General features: G+C 37.3%; 1 protein-coding gene across 6 annotated transcripts in view; it reads right to left on the bottom strand.

Annotated features, from left to right (window-relative positions):
• Positions 1 to 3635: 3635 nt before the first annotated feature.
• Positions 3636 to 24302, bottom strand: part of AKAP7 (A-kinase anchoring protein 7) — a 150033-nt gene continuing 129366 nt past the window's right edge. For 4 of the 6 annotated variants that reach the window (XM_047860245.1, XM_047860247.1, XM_047860249.1 and 1 more), the window contains one exon: positions 4620 to 5643. In XM_047860245.1, coding sequence (XP_047716201.1) covers positions 5447 to 5643 — 197 coding nt within the window. In that variant the 3' untranslated portion in view covers positions 4620 to 5446. Of the gene's footprint in view, positions 5644 to 24302 lie in introns of all 6 variants that reach the window. The other 2 variants (XM_047860250.1, XM_047860246.1) reach the window with 2 other exon arrangements.

The raw sequence follows: 24302 nt of genomic DNA, 5'->3' as shown, positions 1-24302 counted from the left end.
GCATTTACATTTTAAGATCGTCCCAATATGCTTAAATTTATCACTTGCACTTAATAGATGCAAATAAGTAGTTTTGAGTGTATTACACTAGTGATGACTGTACTACCTTCCATCAGCTCTCAAATTACCTTTTTATTCCTGGAACAGGGATCCAGGGGAAAAGTGCTGTAGCTACTATCAGAATTTTAAATTCACTGAGTCAAAGTGCATTTCTCTAGTGTGCATTTTCACTGTGAATGAAATAATCCAAGGCTTTGTCTTGTTTGCATGTGTCTGCCACCAAATTCATGTAGGGACTTGGAAACTTTTTTTTTAAGTACACTGGGTCTATTTATTTTTTATGTGGATTATCTTTACATGGAAAAAATTGGAATTCAGAAATGCATCTAAAATTTTTTCATTATTACAGAAGAGTTTTGAACATGATGAAAACAATGGATGACAATAGATTACCCATTCAATTTATGTTTGGAGATTCTACAAGTTTGTTGACCCTAATTATATAATGAAATAAATCTTAATTTGTTACATAATGTGGTAGCTGGTTTATACGTCTGTGATAAAGTGCAGAAGTGTAAGTAAGTCATAGGTCTGAAATGATGTCTAGATATGAAGTCAAGACTGCTTTATTCACCTCCTTAGGAGAACATCTGGCTGATAGAACACCTGGGTGAGGCACATTTGGGGTTTTGGAGTGAACAGTTTGAATCTTAAGTATGCTTTCTATATAAATCTAGTATATCTCAAAGGGCTTTAGTTACTCTAGACTAAGAAATAGATTAATACAATAATATGATTCTATAAACAGGACCATGTTCAAAGCTGATAGAATCTTGTCCTGCTAGTGAAAATAATTATTTTGGGGCACCTGGGTGGCTCAGTTGGATAAGTGTCTGATTCTCGATTTTGGCTCAGGTCATAATCTCCTGGTTCATGGGATTGAGCCCCGAGTCAGGTTCTGTGCTGACAGCGTGGAGCCTGCTTGGGATTTTCTCTCTCCCTCTCTCCCTGCCCCTCCCCCACTCACACACATGCACGTGCTGTCTCTCTTTCAAAATAAACATTTAAAAAAATATTATTTTGGGGGTGCCTGGGTTGCTCAGTCGGTTAAGCATCCAAATTCAGCTCAGGTCGTGATCTCTTGGTCTGTGAGTTCGAGCCCCGCATTGGGCTCTCTGCTGACAGGTCAGAGCCTGGAGCCTGCTTCAAATTCTGTGTCTCCCTCTCTCTGCCTGTCCCCTGCTCACACTCTGTCTCTCTCAGAAATAAGCATTAAAAAAAATTTTTTTTTAATATTATTTTGGAGACACCTGGGTGGCTCAGTCAGTTAAGCATCCAACTTCGGCTTAGGTCATGATCTCGAGGTTCGTGAGTTCAAGCCCTGAGTCGGGCTCTGTGCTGACAGCTCAGAGCCTGGAGCCTGCTTTGGATTGTCTCCCTCTTTGCCCCTCCCCTGCTCACGCTCTCTCTTTCGAAAAATAAATAAGCATGAAACATGTGTGTGTGTGTGTGTGTGTGTGTGTATTATTTTTAACATCCCTTTAACATTCATATAGGATCTGCTATTCTTCCAGTGATTGTAGAATATTGGCATTTTGTTATAAATGTGAGTGTGTGCCCTTGCAGTTTCCCTACCTCAAGTTGAGAACCAACACAAAGGGAACAGAATGTAACATTAAGCATCTTACTGACACTGGATGCACTCGGAGTCACAAAGGGCTCACACGTGGGTGGCCCGCCGAGACAGTGGAGCTAGCATGAGCAGCACTGTGGGGCAGTCAGAGTCTAGGATCCCTGGAAGTCACCTGGCCAAACTGTGTCCGATTCTAATTTGGCAACAGAGGCTCAGATAAGTGAGCTGGTTTGCTCGAGATCGCTTCTCAGTGGTGGAAGGTCTAGAAGCCACAATCCACCTCCTGGGCCAAACTGAGACTCTTTGACCACCCATGCAGCCTCCCTGTCAGAAGCCAAGGCTACGTAACATATACTACCATTTTAGGACAACATATTCTGGCGATGAGACCCAGCGACGGATTATTCTATGAGTTTGAACAGTGGCGGAAGGGTCTTTTGAGTATTTCAGATCCCAAATTTAGACTTTTGCCAATTCTTATTTGGTTGTTAGAATGGAATCATGAAGAAAATATATTTTATTGTATATTTCCCATGATCTCTGTAAACCTGATTAAATGAAGATTTCACTGATAAGGATTAGAATCTTTAATGTCTAAATTAACTATCTGGGTTTTTTCCCCCCCTCCAGTTCCATCACATCAGCTGACAGCTCTCGTGTACATTCATATAACTTCAGAGTTACAAGGGAGCTGGCTGAGTCAAAAGAAAGTGACCCATCCTTAACTTGTGAAATGTATTGTACTTGGTAGAGAGAGGAAGTGTTGCATTGTGGAAAGACTATGGCTTTGAAGTAGAAGACCCTAGTCTAAATTTAGCCCTACCTTTTATTAGCTTTATAAATAGCCATTCAGCTTCCTAGCCATTTAACCATTTACAGCTCCAGTTTCCTAGTTTCCTTAAAGGACTTTTTTTTTTAATGTTCACTTATTTTTGAGAGAGAGAGAGAGAGAGAGAGAGAGAGAGAGAGAGAGAGAGTCAGAGCACAAGTGGGGAAGGGGCAGAGAGAGAGGGGGAGACACAGAGGCTCCAGGCTCTGAGCTGTCAGCACAAAGCCTGAAGCAGGGCTCAAACCCAAGGACCACAAGATTGTGACCTGAGCCGAAGTTGGACACTTTGCAGACTGAGCCACCTAGGCGCCCGAGTTTCCTAGTTTTCCAAGCTGTAAAACAGTCCTAGTAACTTCCTAGGAGGGTCACTGAAGGGAAGACATGTAATAGTGTGCCTCAATCACCTGGCACAGAGGTATCTAACCAATGAAAGCAACAATTCTCAACTAAAGTAAGACCTGTAACCCCAGATTGCAAAGAAGACACTATTTGAGCCTTTCAGATTGTTTGGAAAGATTGGAACAGCTCCTTGAGAATGAAGATATTTATGGAAATAGGCTGAGAAGATCTAATTCTCCTAAAGTACTGTTAACCTAGATTAATGGAACAGTGAAAATAGCTCTGGAATGTTGAGATGGAGCCCTTGGGTGTAGTTCAGGGCCAGTTCCCTAATAGCAATGGCCTTGGAAAAGGCCACTCACAGCCTCCTCGAGTCTGTTTCTTCATTTGAAAAACAAGGCAAGTCCCAAAATATCTTTGCTTCCTATCTTAAAGGTTTATTTAGGGAAAGCCCTCTACACCACCAAGGGATTTCATGGTAAGCAGCTCCCTGTCTTTGCATCTGGAAGGTTCTGCTCCTTTCATCTTCACTCCTGCTGTCACTTCACTGACACATAATTAGCAGTTTGTGAGATGCTATTTAGATTTTCTTTGCATTTCACGTTCTGTTGTTAATTCTCTGTGAGGCTGACTGATTTGAGGTGATTTAAAAATCTAAAGCAGAAGATGCTCTGCAACAGTGCTATCTTAGCATGAAGGATAAGGACATAAATAAAGGTGAAAAAACCCTAAAGCGATCAGAGCTCCTGCTGATGAGTTCATTCTACCAACACAGATACAACAACTTCCAAGAATCAGGAAAAAAAAGGGAGAGGCAAAAAGGGAAAAACAATACATTTATTAAGAGGCATGAAAATGCATAAACTCATTTATAAATAAATGTAGAATTTACCCAGTGAAAAAATAGCTAAAATCCATGAGTAAGCTGGATTTTGTATCTGAAATGATTACATATTTGATCTCCAATAATTTCCTCTCCAACATGATCTCTTAGTAGCAGCCATTTTGCAATGACCATAGAAAAAGCTGTTACCAAAGATCATCACGTGGGGGGAAATTTTTCAAGAATTTTCTTTAAAAATGAACCAGTGCAAACAAATTCAGATTATAAGGGATACAGTAAGACCTAGGGCTTATCTTCAGAAAAGTACAAAATAAAAATCCCAAACATGTATTCATTAAGAAATGAAAAAGCAAACTGCATTTTGATCATTGAAAAATAATACATATGGATATTATAAAACATTCTTAACCAGTAATTGTAATAATTACGCTTATAAATGTTCATTCAAGTACTAATGTTCAATAAACATTCAAATCCCCATTAAAAGTAACACTAGATACAGACATATGTGGACAATACTACTTCTGATTTAATGACAACAAAAATCACATCAACAGAAGGCAAGTGATCCTTAAAACACTGTATTTTTTTTGTATGTAAATGATTTTTCACAGTCTGTGTATTTTATCTGTGAGAACCCAAGGAACATCTCACAACAGCTAATTAAGAAGTCCTTTCTATAAAGTAACTTTTGATAGTACAGAAACAAACATACCAGAACACAAGTTGAGTTTAAAACATAACAGGGCAGAATCTGTTTTCTTTGGCAGGAAATTATTCATTCCTTACCAAATGTTGGTTTGCTGTTGTGTGGACACTATGAAAACACTTTTTGGTATTTACCAAAGACCTATGAAATCATCTGAAAAGGTTTCATTAACTATGGTACCGTGATAACAGCGTAGCGCTTACGTCAAAGTTGCGCCGAAATCAACCTGGTTTCCTTGATTACTGTTGTTAACAGATCTTCCTTCAAAAAGCTCCCTCCTAATCCTGGCCTGAGTCTCAGGTTTTAATAAAAGTTCCTTTATCTGTTTCACTTTGGACTTCAGACCCATCCTTTCTCGACGCAAAGCTTCATTAATTAAGTCCCGGAATCCAATAGGTTTCTTGCCTAGGGGAAAAAAAAATTATATAATACATTTTACATACAAATGCCAGTGAAAGACATTAAATATGGCACACTGACTTATCAAAAGAAGGCTAAAAGAAACCTTTAAAATGTTGCCCACATGTTATAGAAAAGGTTGCATTTTGCCAAAAATATATAATTTGCATGAAACGAATTTACGGTAAATAAAAATCACTGCATAGCCACAGCAGACACAGGACAAGTGTGAGACATTATGGACTGACAGTATGGAAAACGATTTCAACAGTGATTATTTTAAACTTAGCACTTGTTAGCTGTGTGTGTGTTTTGGCCTCAGGTAAAGTGGTCAAATGCCCTGCTAAGCAATATAAATGGCAGTATTCCATTTATGGCAAGGCCCCTTCCAAGGCCTTTAATTTGAGTCCATGAGGCATAACCCAAAGTCCCCTCTCCCTTGGCCATGGCTGAGGGTAGGTGAAACTTGGGCCATTCTTTCATAAGTGAGTTTCCTCTGCTAGCCACAGCACTCCATTCTCTTCTGTTGTGCTTCAGAAATGCAAACACATTGATCACGAAAGTATTAGGCGATCTCCACAGCTTGGACAAGAGACATTTAAACAGCACAATGCAAAGTAGTCCGTTGACTCAGCAGAGGGGAGCCGGATGCTTCTCACGGAGCAGCGGGGGGGGCCTGCCTGCATTGGGGTCTCATTTCCTGTTGTTGTCACTGTCAGTGCCATTCCTATCAGCCTCTTGAGTTTTCACAGAGCTCCCATCCCCTGGCTTGCTTTTGTTCTGTGTTTCTTCCAGATACTGCTGGACAGCCTTGAGCACCGCGTTCTCCACCAGCCTCTTACTGAGCCTTACCAGTTCAGCATCATCAGGCTCACCTCCATTCTTATCACCTACATTCCACAATAGAGAAGAGAGATCACTGAGGTCATATTGCCATAGAAACTTGGCATGCAGGGGCCGGCTAGTTCAGTTAGTTAAAAAGAGCAAGTGTCCTTCAATCTGGCAAATTGGATCCGTAAATCCAAGAACACTGGTGTGGCTTTTCATTAGGTATTTGCAGAAACAGGAGACTGCCTATGCCTGAAGATGTCAGGTTGAAAAGCAGTTCTTTAACCCCACTCCAAAAATATTCCACCTAGCAATGCTGGAAGCTTCCTATTTCTACATGGAATTTTTGTCCTTCTCTCATCCATGGCTATTTGCTACTGTTAAAGTCCACGCGCCCACCACCTGGAGCCTCAGACATGTGAATTCACCAACCAGATCTGCGTCTGCTTTTCCTTCGCCACTGATAAATGTCAGGTGATCAAGATTTCCCAATCAACTAGCTACTTGGGATCACTAGTTGTTTAAATGATTGGCCCATAGATTGGTTGTTAATAAACTCTCAGCAATTCCATGAAGACAAAGGCAGTTATTCCTGCTAGGAACTGGTTTAAAATAAACTTGTAAAATTAATATTCTATGTAATCTCGGTGCTATCACTGCAATTTCAGAAATAAGAAACTCTTCAAGAGTTAGGATGATGATAGTAAATTACTAGATGTTAATATTTTATAGCCATTTTATTTCCCTGCTAGTGATGATCAAGGTTTAATTATTCTACCTTTCATTTCACCTTAAAAGGGCTGGTTCTCATCTATTCCTATGCTACACATTTCCCACTCACTCTCTTCCATGTCTCCATTAACTGGGGAAAAAGAGCAAGGGACTCATCTCTCATGCCCATTCATTCCCTAATCTTCTTCCACGAGCTGTGGACCCAAGAAGGCAGATGAGTGGAGGCAAAGACAATGCAGCACCTAAATATGGTAAACAAATACTAACAGATCTCAAGGGAGTGACAGACAGCAATATACTAATAGTAGGGGACTTCAGTATTCCACTTTCAACAATGAATAGATCATCCAGATAGAAAAACAGAAAGGAAGCATTGGATTTGAACTATACTTTGGACCAAATGGACCTAAGAGACATATACAGAACATCCAGCAGTAATCAAAACAGTATGGTATTAGCATAAAAACAGACACATAGACCAACTGAGCAGAATCTAGAGCCCATAAGTAAACTCATGCATAGATGGTCAACTAATGTTTGACAATGGAGCCAAGAAAACACAATGCAGAAAGGACAGCCTCTTCAATAAATGGTGCTGGGAAAAGTGACATCGACATGCAAAAGAATGAATGAAATTGGACCCCTATCTTACACACACTCACAAAAATTAATAAGGAATGGAATAAGGACATAAACATAAGACCTGAAACCAAAAAACTCTTGAGAAGAAACCAAAGGAAAAAAAGTTCCTTGACACTGGTCTTGGCAATGATTTTTTCTGGAGATGACACCAAAGAACAAACAATGAAAGTAAAAATCAGCAAGCGAGATTATATCAAATTAAAAAATCTTCTGCACAGCAAAAGAAACAAACAACAAAATGAAAGGACAATCTACAGAATGGGAGGAAATATTTGCAAGTCATATATTTGATAAGGGGTTAGTATTCAAAATATATAAGGAACTCCTACAACTCAATAGCAAAAACACAAACAATCCAATTTAAAAATGGGAAGAGGACCTGAATAGACATTTTTTCCAAATAAGACATACAAAAATGTCTAATAAGTACCTGAAAAGGTGCTAAATATCACTTATCATCAGGGACATGCAAATCAAAACCCCAGTGAGATATCACCCCACAACTGTTAAAATGGTTATTATCAAAAAAACAAGAGATAACAAATGCTGGCGAGGATGTGGAAAAAGGGAGCCCTTGTGCACTGTTGATGGGAAAGTAAATTGGTGCAGCCACTGTGGAAAATAGTATGGAGGTTCCTCAAAAACTTAAAATTGGAATTACCATATGATCCAGCAATCCCACCCACTTCTAGGTATATATCTGAAGAAGGTGAAATCACAATCTCAGAGAGATATCTGTACTCCTATGTTCACTGAAATGTATTTCACAATAGCCAAGACATGAAAAAAACCTGTGTACAATGATGAATGGATAAAGAAAATGTGGTATTTATATAAGATGAAATATTATTCAGCCATAAAAAGAAGGCAATCCTGCCATTTGTGACAATATGGTAGACGTTTAGGGCATTGTGCTAAGTGAAAGATGGCAGACAGAGAAAGAAATACCGTGTGATCTCATTTACATGTGGAATCTAAAAACACTGGACTCAAAAAAACAGAGAATCAAACGGTGGTTTAAGCAGGGGCAGAAAAATGAGGAATCCCGGTCAAAGACTTTTAGTTACAAGATGAATAAGTTCTGAGGATCTAATGGAAGCACAGTAACTACATTACCAATACTGTATCATATACATGAATATTTGCTATGGGAGTAGAGCTTTAATGCTCTCACTACAACAACAACAAAATATAATTAGGTAAAGGTAAAGGATGTGTTAACTAAAGTCTCTGTGGCAAATATTTTGCAATAAATATGTATGTCAAATCATCACATTCTATACCCTAAACTTACACAATGTTATATGTCAATTGTATCTCAATAAGCTGGGGAGGAAAAATAAAAACTAGAATGCTCACTACATTGAAATCAGCTCATTTTTGGAATATTACCCCTGGCCTCCAGGAGGCAAAAGCCAGGTGTTACACTTGCATCCTTAGGTCTGGGATAGGTAAATACTGAGGGTCTGAGCTGGAAGATGGATATTGTTTTCTATGCTTACATGTAACAGGGATTGAAATACAAAAGCACATATGCTAAGGGAGAGAATTGGCCTAAAGACCTCCTTCTGAGCCCCACTTCTATTTAACACACGTCCAGGACCAACTCTGCTTATAACCATCATTCCTAGCACCCTCCAAGCAGATGAGAGATAGCTTAAAGACCCATCTAGATTTTCTACCAGTGCAAGGCCTTAGCAATTGCTTTCCCTTAAAAAGTGGCAATGTGGCACCCCAGATGACCAAAAGTTCTAGGTAGAACCTTTGAAGTGCAAAATACGCTTAGAATTGAGTAAGCTTCAACTCTGTGATATCTACATAGAAGTAATTCAACGTAAATACGTCAGGATATTATTAAAATAAAGATAAAGAAATTAATAACACATTTGGGGCAATTTAAGACTATTTTTATCAGTAAGAATAAATGAGTATATTGTGTAATACTTACAGGATTTTAGCTTAATCTTACAAGACAATGTTTATATAACCGATACCTCCAAATGTGTTACCTACCTGGAACTATTTGTATAATGGCTCTTCAAACTTAAAAGGGAAAAAGTCACACTGCAAATGAAGGGACACTTTTTAAGTACCCCCAAAACACTGGGAATGACTGCAGCTGCTACCCTACTGTGCTTGGCACCCAGGCCAGAGGTGCATTCCTCCGGGCTATTCCTTACTCTGGTCAGCTTTCAGGTAACATCAGTCATCCTATCACTGATACTCACTAGTTGTACTTGATCCTAGTCTTTACTCACTCCTAAGATGCCTCAGGTCACATCATCTGTGTTTCTGAGATTTCTCTCGGCCGGCTACGAAGTGCTCTTGTTACTTCAAACACTCAGAGATTGAAAACACAAAAGTTTTCCCACGAAAAGTTAATTTTCCCTTCTGATTTCTCATTTGTGATTATGCTTTTATTATTATTTTATTATCCAAGTCAACCAAGCTCAAAACAAGACGGACACTGTCTTTGATTCCTGCATTTCCCTCAGTAACTCCTTTACTAGCCAAGCCCCATGAATGTGCTTTTCACAATTTGTCTTCTCCTCAATGCATTTGGTATAACACCTTTAGCTTAATATTTATAAACTGTCCCTTTTAGTGTCCATTGTCTCTACAGAAAAATTTAAACTAGTCTTCCTAAGCTTTCTAAAGTTGACCGTTGGTGATCACCCACCAGCACCGTGCTCCCGCTGTCAGCTTCCAACATCTCCTCAGGTGCCTCCACATCATCCTCTACTTCTAGATGGCCCTCCCTTTCTCTAATTAAAATCCCACTACTACAAGAAGCCTTCCCTGACTAACCCAGATGGAAGTGATGTGCTTCCACTGGATTCCAATAATTTTGGCTGCACAGATAGTACATGGTCATTTGGTCATTCATTCACATATGCACTGAGGACCTACGATACACCTGGCTATTCCAGCCTATGGGGATACAGCAGAGAACAAAACAAAGCCCTACTGGTTTTCCTTTCTTAGTTTCTTTACAAATCAGGAGCCTTATTTATTTTTTACTTGATTTATTATTCAACAACTACTGATTGAGTATCTGCTCTGCTAAAGACACAGTCTTGAGTATAGAAACCATGTCCTAGGTTCTCAGTTATCTTCTATTCTGCTAATGTGTGGCACAGCTTATTGAATACAATAAGAGCTTGATAAATATTTGTCAGTCCAGTGAATTGTTGATTAAAGTCCTTGAAGGGAGTACAACATTTAAAAATGTTCCCATCCAAAGGCTTTGGGATGCAGTGAAGGCAGTCCTGAGAGGAAAATACATTGCAACCCAGGCCTATCTCAAGAAACAGGAAAAATCCCAAATACAAAATCTAACAACACAATAGAAGCAGAATGGCAAAGACATCCTACACCCAGCAGAAGAAGAGAAATAATAAAGATCAGAGCAGAAATAAACAATATAGAATCTAAAAAAACTGTAGAGCAGATCAATGAAATCAAGAGTTGCTTTTTTGAAAAAATAAATAGAATTGATAAACCTCTAGCCAGGCTTCTCAAAAAGAAAAGGGAGATGACCCAAATAGATAAAATCATGAATGAAAATGGAATTATTACAACCAATCCCTCAGAAATACAAGCAATTATCAGGGGATATTATGAAAAATTATATGCCAACAAACTGGACAACCTGGAAGAAATGGACAAATTCCTAAGAACCCACACACTTCCAAAACTCAAAGAGGAAGAAATAGAAAACTTGAACACACCCATAACCAGCAAAGAAATTGAATCAGTTGTCAAAAATCTCCCAGGAAATAAGAGTCCAGGACTAGATGGCTTCCCTGGGGAATTCTACCAGACATTGAAAACAGAGATAATACCTACAGATAATACCTATCCTTCTCAAGCTGTTCCAAAAAATAGAAAGGGAAGGAAAACTTCCAGGTTCATTCTATGAAGCCAGCATTACTTTGATTCCCAAACCAGACAGAGACCCAGCAAATAAAGAGAACTACAGGCCAATATCCCTGATGAATACAGAAGCAAAAATTCTCAACAAAATACTAGCAAATCAAATTCAACAGCATATAAAAAGAACTATTCACCATGATCAAGTGGGATTCATTCCTGGGATGCATGGTGATACAAATCAATGTGATACATCACATTAATAAAAGAAAAAATAAGAACAATATGATCCTGTCAATCAATGCAGAAAAAGCATTTGACAAAATTCAGAATCCTTTCTTAATAAAAACCCTCGAGAAAGTCGGGCTAGAAGGAACATACGTAAACATCATAAAAGCCATTTATGAAAAGCCCACAGCTAATATCATCCTCGATGGGGAAAAACTGAGAGCTTTCTGCCTGAGATCAGGAACACGACAGGGATGTCCACTCTCACCGCTGTTGTTTAACAAAGTGTTGAAAGTGCTAGCATCAGCAATCAGACAACAAAAGGAAATCAAAGGCATCATAATTGGCAAAGATGAAGTCAAACTTTCACTTTTTGCAGATGACATGACATTATACATGGAAAACCCAGGAGACTACCAAAAGTCTGCTAGAACTGAAACATAAATTCAGCAAAGTCACAGGATACAAAATATACAGAAATCAGTTGCATTCTTATACACTAATAATGAAGCAACAGAAAGACAAATAAAGAAACTGATCCCATTCACAATTGCACCAAGAAGCATAAAATACCTAGGAATGAACCTAACCAAAGGTGTAAAAGATCTGTATGCTGAAAATAATAGAAAGCTTATGAAGGAAATTGAAGAAGATACAAAGAAATGGAAAAACATGCCATGCTCATGGATTGGAAGAATAAATACTGTTAAAATGTCAATACTACCCAAAGCAATCTACACATTCAATGCAATCCCAATCAAAATTGCACCAGCATTCTTCTCAAAGCTAGAACAAGCAATCCTAAAATTTGTATGGAACCACCAAAGACCCCAAATAGCCAAAGTAATATTGAAGAGTAAGACCAAAGTGGGAGGCATCACAATCCCAGACTTTAGCCTCTACTACAAAGCTGTAATCATCAAGACAGCATGGTATTGGCACAAAAACAGACACACAGACCAATGGAATAGAATAGAGACTCCAGAATTGGACCCACAAAAGTATAGCCAACTAATCTTTGACAAAGCAGGAAAGAATATCCAACGGAAAAAAGTCCCTTTAACAAATGGTGCTGGGAGAACTGGACAGCAACATGCAGAAGAGTGAAACTAGACCACTTTCTTACACCATTCACAAAAATAAATTCAAAATGGATGAAGGACCTGAATGTGAGACAGGAAACCATCAAAACCCTAGAGGAGAAAGCAAGAAAAAAACCTCTCTGACCTCAGCCACAACAATTTCTTAGTTGACATATCTCCAAAGGCAAGGGAATTAAAAGCAAAAATGAACTATTGGGGCTGCATGAAGACAAAAAGCTTCTGCACTGCAAAGGAAACAATCAACAAAACTAAAAGGCAACCGACAGAATGGGAAAAGATATTTGCAAATGATATATCAGACAAAGGGCTAGTATCCAAAATCTATAAAGAGCTCACCAAACTCCACACCCAAAAAACAAATAATCCAGTGAAGAAATGGGCAGAAGACATGAATAGACACTTCTCTAAAGAAGACATCCAGATGGCCAACAGGCACATGAAAAGATACTCAATGTCACTCCTCATCAGGGAAATACAAATCAAAACCACACTCAGATATCACCTCACACCAGTCAGAGTGGCCAAAATGAACAAATCAGGAGACTATAGATGCTGGAGAGGATGTGGAGAAACGGGAACCCTCTTGCACTGTTGGTGGGAATGCAAACTGGTGCAGCCGCTCTGGAAAACAGTGTGGAGGTTCCTCAAAAAATTAAAAATAGATCTATCCTATGACCCAGCAATAGCACTGCTAGGAATTTACCCAAGGGATACAGGAGTGCTGATGCATAGGGGCACTTGTACCCCAATGTTTATAGCAGCACTTTCAACAATAGCCAAATTATGGGAAGAGCCTAAATGTCCATCAATTGATGAATGGATAAAGAAATTATGGCTTATATACACCATGGAATATTACTCGGCAATGAGAAAGAATGAAATCTGGCCATCTGTAGCAACATGGATGGAACTGGAGAGTGTTAAGTGAAATAAGTCATACAGAGAAAGAGATACCATATGTTTTCACTCTTCTATGGATCCTGAGAAACTTAACAGAAGACTGTGTGGGAGGGAGAGGGGAAAAAAGTTAGAGAGGGAGGGAGGCAAGCCATAAGAGACTCTTAAAAACTGAGAATAAACTGAAAGTTGATGGGGGGTGGGAGGGAAGGGAAAGTGGGTGATGGGCATTGAGGAGGGCACCTGTTGGGATGAGCACTGGGTGTTGTATGGAACCAATTTGACAATAAATTTCATCTTAAAAAAAAATGTTCCTATCTCGCTATAAGCATAGCACACCCTGGCCAGAGATTTAAATTTAATAAATTTAAAGCAAGAGCAGAGAGAGCAGAGAATTCCAGAATAATCCAAATAGTCATATAAAAATATCTAACCACTTTGCTTGATAAACCTGGTCAATGACAAAATATCCAGTCTATGTGACAAATATTAACCATCTACAATTACTAACCAATCAACCAAAAAAGGAAAGAAATTTATAAATCAATCTTCCAGATCTGTCCTGAATTCTTGCCTCCACCTTACGATTTCCACAAAGCATCCTCAGACTATCCATGTTAGTTCAAGGAAGACCCGACTAGAAGGTTCATCACAGAGCCCTGCAAGTATGTAGCAATTCAAAAAACGTGTGTCTTCATTCCAGTAAGACCTTATTCATATTCCCACTTTCAACAGGCTTAATTTAACTTAATTAACAGGAGGCATCTTAAGATTCAAGTTATACTGTATTTTTCTTCTGCCTATGACTTGAATGAATGTATCTGTCTCCATAGTGACCTCTAAGATAAATGGCTAGCTTCCTTTTACCTGAAGCATAGTTAAAAATGGCAGTTCGACATGCCACTGCAAGGTACACAAACTATCTTTTGATATTTCAACAAAGGTACACACGAAAGATATTCCCAATGTGTGAAGCAAAATCTTGATAAAATTTTCTTTCTTGGTTTACTTGGGTTATTTAATATCATACCTACTTAAAGTGACAGATTAACCTTTGTCTTTGACACTGTTATTTTAGAAATCTCCCCAGAATATCTTCAATCAATTTCTTAGGATAGTACTAAAAATACAAAAGAAAGGCAAGGAGAAATTCTGTTAGGCCCACCAAATACAGTACTGTCCCTAAAAGGAAAGACTTAAATTTTCAACAAATTTCAAGTAAGTGATTCCACACTCTAAGAATTGTAACACCATTAATCCACTGTATGTACCCATGATTCTGTTTGTGTTTATATTACCTGAGATCTCTGATACCAACCCAATGTAGAGATAAAATTTATTTTTGTGGTCAAAAAAAGAAGTTCCTTTGTGGCAACAAAAATATTTTCTACCAACTAGAACAATTTAAGATCAACATCAATATGGTTCAGCTGTTCTTATGTGTGAGCTAATTGCTTATTTGATGTCATACAATGGGCTCCAGAAACCATCACCATCCCCCACCTACCACAAATATCTAGGTACCTATTTGTGTTGACAAGAATAAATCATGCTAATATTTTTTAAAAGTGAACAAAAGAAATTTTTTCTTACAAGGCCAAGTAAGACCAAGGAAGAAAGTACAACTACATTAAAAGTACTTAATTGTCCCAATCAAAATCCCAGCAAATTATTTTGTGGTCATCAGTGAAATGATTCTAAAGTTTCTATGGAGAGGAAAAAAATAACAGAATAGCCAATGCATGTTGCCAGTGCAATATCAGAGGAGGAGAATAAAGTTGGAGGACTTACACTATCCAACTTCGAGACTAACTGTAAAGCCATAATAATCAAGACAGTCTGGTATTGACAAAAGAATAGACAAATATATTACTGGAGCAGAACAGAGAGAGCCCAGAAATGGATCCACACAAAAACAGTCAACTGATCTTCGAAAAAGGAGCAAAAGAAATACAATCAACCAAATGGGGGCAAAGACAGTCTCTTTAACAAATGATGGAACAATTGGACATCCACATCCATGCACATTAGTGAATCTAGACAGAGACCTCATGCCCTTCCCAAAAATTAACTTAAATGCATCACAGACCTAAATATAAAATTCAAAACAATAAAACTCTTAGAAGATAACATAGAAAATCTAGATGACCTTGGGTATGACAATTACTTTTTAGGTAACACCAAAGATACAACCCATGAATGAAATAACTGATAAGCTAGACTTCACTGAAATTAAAACCTCTGCTCTGTGAAAACAAAGGAAAATGTCAAGTGAATGGGAATACAGGCCACAGACTGGGAGAAAATATTTTTAAAAATAACTATAGTCCAAAATATGCAAAGAACTCTTAGAACTCAACAATAAGAAAACAACAACTCAGTTTAAAAAGTTGGCCAAAGATCTTACTAGAAACCTCAACAAAGAAGGTATATAGATGACCAAGAAACATATAAAAATATGTTGCATGTCATATGCCATCAGGGGAATGCAAATTAAAACAACAATGATACATCACTACACACCTATTAGAATGGCCAAAATCCAAAACAATGACCACACCAAATGCTGACAAAGATACAGGGCAACAGAAACTCTCATTCATTGCTGGTGGGAATGCAAAGTGTTTCAGCCACTTTGGAAGACAGTGGGTGTTTTTTTATAAAACTAAACATATTCTTATCATACAATCCAGCAATCATGCTTAGTATTTACCCAAGGCAGCTAAAAATTTATGTACACACAAAAACCTACATGTGGATGATAACAGCATCTTTCTTTCATGTTAACTTAGTTCAATTTTTAATTTCTTTCTGTTTAAAGCCTCTTTTTCATAGTTGTCAAAATTTGGAAGAAACCAAGATGTCCTCCAGTAGGTGGTAGATAGATAGATAGATAGATAGATAGATAGATAGACAGACATGTCCAGATAATGGAATACTATTTGGTGCCAAAAAGAAGTGAGTTATCAAGCCATAAAATGACATGAAAGAACCTTAAATGCATATTACTAAGTGAAAGAAGCCAACCTGAAAAGACTACATACTGTATGATTCCAACCACATGACACTCTGGAAAAGGCAAAACTATGGACACAGTATAGAAAGATCAGTGGTTGCCAGGGGTAGGGAAGGAGAGAGATTATTAAGCAGAACACAGAGGATTCTTAGGGCAGTGACAATACTCTGTATTATACCATAATGATGGATACATGACACTTGTCCAAATCTACAGCATGTACAACACCAAGAGTGAACTATAAAGTAAACTGTAGGCTCTGGGTGATAGTGACCAGTCAATGCAGATTCACCAATTGTAACAAAGTATCACTCTGGTGGTAGATATTGGTGGGGGTGGGGGAGGTTATGCATACATCGGGGGCAGAGGGTATCCGGGAAATCTCTGTAGCTTCCTCTCAATTTTTCTGTGAACCTAAAACTGCTCTTAAAAAAATACTGAAATCTTAATTAAAAAAAAAAAAAAGTTCTCATTTGCTCACATCCCAACTAACCAGGACGTCCATGCTATCTGGACAAAGCTTCCCAAGCATCTTCCCTTTACTTGTACCATTTTGCCCTCCACATTCCTTCCACATAACTGTGCCCTCCTTAGCAGCAGATTTTTTTGACTGAGCTCACCTTTTCTTTCATCTACCCAGATAAAAAGAAACATTAATGTAGATCTGTAGGCTATTCAAAAAATTGGGGTGACACATCCAATTTCTTTGCATACCACCTACAACTTATCTATGATGAGGGACAGATCAAGAATTGTCCCCAAGTGCATATTTAAACTCACATTGTCCTTGGGCATTCTTCTGCCCAATGTATTAGCTGCAACACCCCAGGAAATAGAGTTCCTATAAACAGAGCTCCTCTCCTCTTGCTAAATACCAAGATTCCTTCCCACCCCCAATACACACACACACACACACACACACACACACACACACCCCAGAAATTTTTAGAACTAAAACACCAAGGCCATATTTTAAATATTTTCTAGAATATAAATTTAAAAAGGAAAAAAAAATCATTCCTCTGTAAGTTTTATTCCAGAATCAGTAGCACAGAATACATAGGAAAATGATTATGCTTTATGTGAATAAGGGACAATACCCCCATCCTCCAAGGGATTCTGGAGATCACTATACTATATGTCCCTCCACCCACCCCACTCTCACCATTTTTAAATTGGAGTTGGAGGAGGGGTACCATGCAGTTATACTGAATACCACTAATTGCTTTGAGGGGAAACAGGGGAGATAAAGTCCCAACAGGCAGTCGCCCTGCAACCTAAATGGGCTGGGCATGACCCATCCACACAGCCTTGGCCAAAGCTGTCATGATGACAAACAGTTATGGGCCCCTCCGGCTTTTTGTTAGCACACCCGGTGCTGGCACCTCCAGAGTCTTCACTTCCCCCCATTTTCCCCCAAGTCACAGCCTGAAGCAACCCCCCAATCCACATATCCTTGTAGGAACCTTGTAGGATCCTTGCAAACACTCCAAATCACATGGCTCAGGATGCTTTCTATGACTTGTGTCCTCAAGACTGCTCCTTGTACAGTCATATCAGAGAAGGAACAAGACATATTTGCTGGATGTTTGTAGGTCAAACAACCTACCAAAGGAATCTTTCCAGACATCACATAACAGCCTCGTAGAGACTTCTCTTTTTCATCTATCTGTAGCATTAGTTTTCTGAGTCCACATTATAATCCACACCGTTCTCTATATAATCTCTGCTGTAATGTTGTCATTTCTTCTTGGAAGCTTTGGTGATGAGCTAGAACTACAGGTGGTGATAAGACAGAACTCCTAATATGTGTGTGCAGAGGGAAAAATATATACGTAAGAGTTTGAAATCCAATTCTGCTATGTCTGCACAGCCTTATTCACAATCTCCCTAAGCCTAAATTTCCCTTTACTAGGCCACTCATAAGGATAATACACATTGCATTGTTGTTTTAAGCATTAAAGCTAAGGTATGGACAGTGCCTAACATTGTACCTGGAACATAGTAGGTTCTCAAAACATGGTAGCTATTTTATTAGTACACTTTATACATGTATTATGAATAGATCTGAGTTCAATTCATTTTAAGAAGAATGAGTTCAAGGCCTACTATAAGCCAGTCACTAATTTACTCATTCTATTAAGTGCCCACTATGTGCCATTTCTAAGTATTTAAAAATAAATAAAATCTAGTCTCTGACCACACAGAAGTCACCCTAGGAAGATGACCAACAAAGGATGATTGCAAAACACTAGGTTAAGTGCTGTAACAAAATATGTTCAAGGTCCAGTGGAATTGGGACAGGATAACAAGGTTAATTTTCACAAAGGAGATATTTCGGCTCAGTGAATAGAAGTTTTCAGGCAGGGGGTAGAGGGAGTAGGAAGGTTTTTCCAGACATGACGAAGGCATGAGTGTGTGTTCAGAAGAAGGAAAATGCATGACGCATTTCAAGAACTAGAGGTACTTCCATGGTACTGGAGTAAAGAGTTCAGAGTGTCATGGGTTAGGGTGGGGGTGGTGCAGGAGGCAAGAAGGCCTGGACAGCAGGTATAGATGAAGGGTCCTATGTACCATACCACGCAGTCTAAGTTCATTCTATAGGCAACAGGCGATTACTGAAGAATTTCAAGCATAGCCATTTTTAGCAAATTCACTGTAATAGCCATGTGGGAAATGGAAGGAGGATTTGAGAGGGGCAAAACTAGAGACAGGTTTTTACAGTAGACAAAAAGAGAAACAATGAGGCCCTGAACTATGGTAGATGCAATAGAAAAGTAAGAGACACATTACAGAAAGAGTTAAGAAACAGGAATATTAGAAGACAGCCAATTTAATTAGAAGAAGGCTTTAAGGAAAGAGGAAGGGGAAAAAATATGAAAAAAAAAGTGAAAAAAAATATGAAGAAATATGGCCAAAAATGTTTGAAATTCAATAAGAACTTCAACTCTAAATTCAAGAAGCTCAAAAATATCAAGCTTAAGAAATGTGAAGAAAATCACACCAAAGAACATCATGATCAAGCTGCTAAAACCAATATTAAGAGAAAATCATCAAAGCAGCCAAAAGAAAAGGGATGCATTATACACAGAGGAACAAAGACAAGAGGATAGCAGATTTACTCGTCAGAAACAATGCAAGCCACAAGACAATAGCACAACATCTTTAAACTGCTAAAAGAAAAAGAAAAGGCAATATAGAATTCTTATTCCAGACACATTATCTTTCAAAAATGAGGGTGAAAGATTTTTTTCAGATACATAAATGCTGAGTTAATAATCAGCCAACAAGTGCTGGAAGAAATGTTAAAGGAAAAACCTGAAGCAGCAAAAAAAAAAAAAAAAAAAATGATACCAGATGGAAATCTGGATCTACTCAAAGACATGAAAAAAACTAAAACCTGTACATATGTAGGTAAAAATTAAAGACTTTCTCTTTCTTAATCTCTTTAAAAGACAACTATTTTAAATGGAGTTTATAAAGTATGTAGAAATAAAGTATATGATGACAATAGCACCAAGACTGGCTGGGAAACAGAAATAACTGTTCAAAGGTTCTTATGTTAAGCGTGACGTGGCGTATTATTTGAAGGCACACCATCATAAGTTAAGAACATAGATTTTAAAATTCTAGAGCAACCACTGAAGTAAAAATGAAAAAGAGGCATAACTAATAAGCCAATAATAAACATAATATGGAATCCTAAATACTTAGTACAAAATTAAGGCAGTAAAAGAGGAGAAAAAAGAACAGAGAAGATAGGCCAAGAAGAAGCAAGGTGGGAGATTTAAACTCAGAAATGAGTTTGAACACAGAATGGGCTGAACAGTCCAATAAGGTGTTAAAAATTGTTAATATGGATGAAAGATAAGAATCAACTATGATGTCTGCCAAAAACCTACTTCAAATATAAAAACACAAAAAGGTTAAAGGTAAAAGGATGGAAAATGATGTATCTATCACGCTAACGCTAGTCAAAAGAAAGCTAGAGAGTAAATAGCACACAAAGCAGATTTCAGAAAAAAGAGCATTCCCTGAGATAAAGAGACATTTTATAATCTTATGGAAATCAGTTCATCAAGAGGATATAAAAACCCTAAATGTGTATGCACCTAATAGCAAGAGCTTCAAAGTATCTGAAATAAAAACCAATGGAACTGAAAGGATAATAGGTTATCCACAATTAGAGTTTGAGATTTCAAGACCCGTCTTGTAGTTGGCAGAACAAAGAAAGAGAAATACAGTAAAAATATATAAGACTTGAACACTAGTAACCAAATCCACCAAACTGACAATTTATAGAACACTCCACCCAATAACCACAGAACACACATTCTTTTTAGTATACAGAAACCTTTACAAAAGGAGATCAGGTTCTGAGCCATAAAACAAGTCTCAGTGAATTTAAAATTCTCAAACTCATCCAATGCATGTTCTCAAACCATGGTGGAACCAAATAAGAAATCAATAATAGAAAGATGGAAAACCCCCCAACTATTTAGAAACTGAACAACACAATTCTAAATAATCCATGCTTTAAAGAAGAAATCAAAAGAAAATCAGAAAATATTTTGAACTGAATGAAAATTAAAACACAACACATCAAATTTGTAAAATACTGCTAAAGCTATACTTAGAGGGAGATTTATACCATTTTATGTTATATTAGAAAATAAGAAAGGACTGAAATCAAGTTATCAAAGCTGCCACATTAAAAACATAGGAAAAGAGAAGAAATTAATCTCAAAGTAAACAGAGAGAAGGAAATAATAAAGATAATAGCAGAATGAAACAGAAAACAAATACACAATAGAGAAAAACCAACAAACCAAAGGTTAGTTCTTTGGGGGAAAAATTAATAAAATTGATTAATCTCTATCCAAATGAATCAGGAACAAAAAACAGGAGATACATATTACCAATATCAGGAAAGGGAAAGAGGACATCTCCATCAATTTATAAACATTAAGAGGATAATAAGGAAATATTATAAACAATTTTATGCCAATAGATGCAACGAACTAGATGAAATGAGCAATTTCCTTAAAAGAAACAAACTACCCAAATGTTCAAGAAGAAATTAATAATTTAAATAGCCATATTAAAGAAACTGAAATTATAGTAAAAAAAATATCTTTCAACAGGTAGCTTCGTTATTGGTAAATTCTATCAAGTATTTTACAAAGACATTTTACCAATTCACAAAATCTTCTGGAAAATAGAAGAGAGAACACTTCCCAATTCATTCTATGACACCCAAGCCAGACAAACTGTGAAAACAAATCTATAGAACAATATCCCTCACAAATAGAGACACAAAAACTGTTAAGAAAATACTGCCAAATCAAATATAGCAATGCATGAAAAAGATAATACATCATAACTAAGAGGAGTTTGTTTATTCCAGAAATGCAAAATTGAGTTAACATTTGAATATCAGTATAATTCACCATACTAACAGATTAAATAAAGAAATACAATCATCTCAATATTTTCAGAAAAAGAATTTGACAAAATTTAATACTCATTCATGATAAACATGCTTAGCAAACTAAAAATAGAAGGAAACATCCTTAGGCTTTAAAGGACTTCTATGAAAATCTACAGCAATGTCATACTTACTAGTAAAAGATGATTTTCCCCTGAGGTCAGAACAAGATAAAGATTGGCTCTTACCACTACTCCTCAGTGCTGTACTACAAGTCCTAGCCGATGCAATTAGACAATCAATCAATCAATCAATCAATAGTAAAAAAATTTTTAAAAACCTTGATTGAAAAAGAAATAGTAAAATTGTCTTCGTTCATGGTATATATGATTATCTATCTAGAAATCCTAAAGAATCTACAAAAATATGTTCAGCAGGGTCACAGAATACAAGGACAATATACTTTTTAATAATTTTTTTAAAGATTTTATTTTTAAGTAATCTTTATACCCAGTGCGGGGCTTGAACTCACAACCTTGAGATCAAGAATCACATGCTCCACTGACTGAGCTAGCCAGGCACCCCACAAAGATTATATTTTTAAAAGTCAATTGTATTTCTATATACCAGCCACAAACAACTGGAAATGGAAAACTGAAAATATATTCTTTTTAATAGCATAAAATGTAAAATACTTAGGGACAATTCAACAAAATATATGCAACACCTGTACACTGATAACTACAAACTTCCTGAAATTAAGTAGGATCTAAATAAATGGAGAGATAAATTATACTCATTGATCAAGGGGCTCAGTGGTGTCCAGCTGTCAGTTCTCCTCAATTGTTCTACAGATGCAAAACTACATCAATTACAACACCACCAGGCTTTTTCATAGAAACTGGCAAGGTAATTCTAAAATGTATATGAACATGTACTAGGAAAATGTATAAAGTACTAGAACACCCAAAACATTGTTTTTTAAAAACAGCAAAGTTTTTTCAGACTTTTTATGAAGCTATAGAAATAGAGACAGTGTGGGTATTGGTATAAAAATAAATATACAGATCAATGAAACAGAACAGAAAATCCAGAAATAGACTCACAAACATATGGACAACTGGTTTTCTTTTTTTTTTTTAATGCTTTTGAATGCTTATTTATATTTGAGGATGGGGGAGGGGCAGAGAGACAGAGACTGAATCTGAAGCAGGCTCCAGGCTCTGAGCTGCTAGCTGTCAGCAGCAGCTCAAACTCACGGGCAGTGAGATCATGACCTGAGCTGAGGTTGGACGTTTAACCGACTGAGCCACCCAGGTGCCCCCCAATGGATTTTCAACATAGGTGCCAAGATAATTCAACACAGAATAATCTTTTTAAAAAATAGTGCTAGGACCATGGTATAGACATATGTAAAATAGAACCATGGCCCTTATCTCACACCATATATAAAAATGGAATCATAATGGATCATAGACCTAATATAAGAGCTAAGAGTATAAAGTGTATAGAATAAAAAATAGATTTTTTTCGTGACCTTGGGTTAGGCTAAGATTCATAAATAGGATCCCAAAAGCACAGTCTACCAAAAAGAAAAAAAAAAAGGATAAATTGGATTTCATCAAAATGTAAAACTTTTAAGACACTGTACACTGTTAAGGAGGATGGGAAAAATATTTGCCAGACATGGCCATTAAAGAATGTGTATATAGAATACAAAAAGAACTCCCACAACTTAGTAAAAGACAAAGAAACAAAGAAAAAAAAATGAAAATGGCCAAAAGAATCAAAGGGTTACTTCACAAAAGATATACAGATGGCCAATAAACATGTGAAAAATGCTCAACATCATTAGCTATCAGGGAAATGCAAATTAAAATCACAGTGAGATACCATCATTCACCCACTAAATTCAAAACTTAAAACATTGGCAATATCAAGTGTTGGTGAGTATGTGAAGCAACTGGAACTCCTTGGTGGAAATGCAAAATGGTATAGCCAGTTTGTAAAAACAGTTTGGAAATTTCTTATCAAAGTTGTTCTTATGAAAGTTGGCCATATTCTCGCCATGTGACTAGCAACCTCATTTCTAGTTAGAATTGAAAACAAGTGCAATGAGAGCATATGGTCACACAAAAACCTACACATAAATGTTTGTACTAGCTTTATTCATAATTTCCCCAACCTTCAACTGGTGAATCAATCAACAGGCTGTGGTACATCCACACAACAGAACGGTACTCAGCAATATGAAGGAATGAATTCTCATACATCAGCAACACAGGTGAATCTAGAATGTCTAATACTAAGTGAAAGAAGCTCCAGTCAAAAGATTGCATAATGTATCATTTCACTTTTATGAAATTCTGGAAAAGGCAGAACTATCAGCCCTGAAACACACCAGTGGTTGCCAGGGGCTAGGGACAGGAGCAGGGGTTGACTTTAAAGGGACATAAGAGGATTGGGGGGGATAATGAAACACTTCAGTCTTGATTGTGATGGTGGTTACATGACCCTACATGCTGATTAAAACTCCCAAAAGAGTGAATTCTACTGTATGTCAATTACACCTCAATTTTAAAAAATACTGAGAACAATTTCTTCCTTATGATGAGTGAAACGTCAGGGTCTACTGGGGCAACACGTAGACTTGTGGATTGTAAATCCCTAGTGCCCTGTCATTCTTTGCAGTTAGCATGTGGCTGATAACAAAGATGATTCCCTCAGCTCCTCTCTCTGTTCTAAAACAACACATCTCAACTGCAATCTCTCAGTCTCTCACAGCTGTAGGCTTCAGATTGT

This window comes from Prionailurus viverrinus, chromosome B2 (assembly GCF_022837055.1).
Source record: "Prionailurus viverrinus isolate Anna chromosome B2, UM_Priviv_1.0, whole genome shotgun sequence".
Taxonomy (NCBI): Eukaryota; Metazoa; Chordata; class Mammalia; order Carnivora; family Felidae; genus Prionailurus; species Prionailurus viverrinus.
This window is presented reverse-complemented; position numbering and strand designations above follow the sequence as displayed.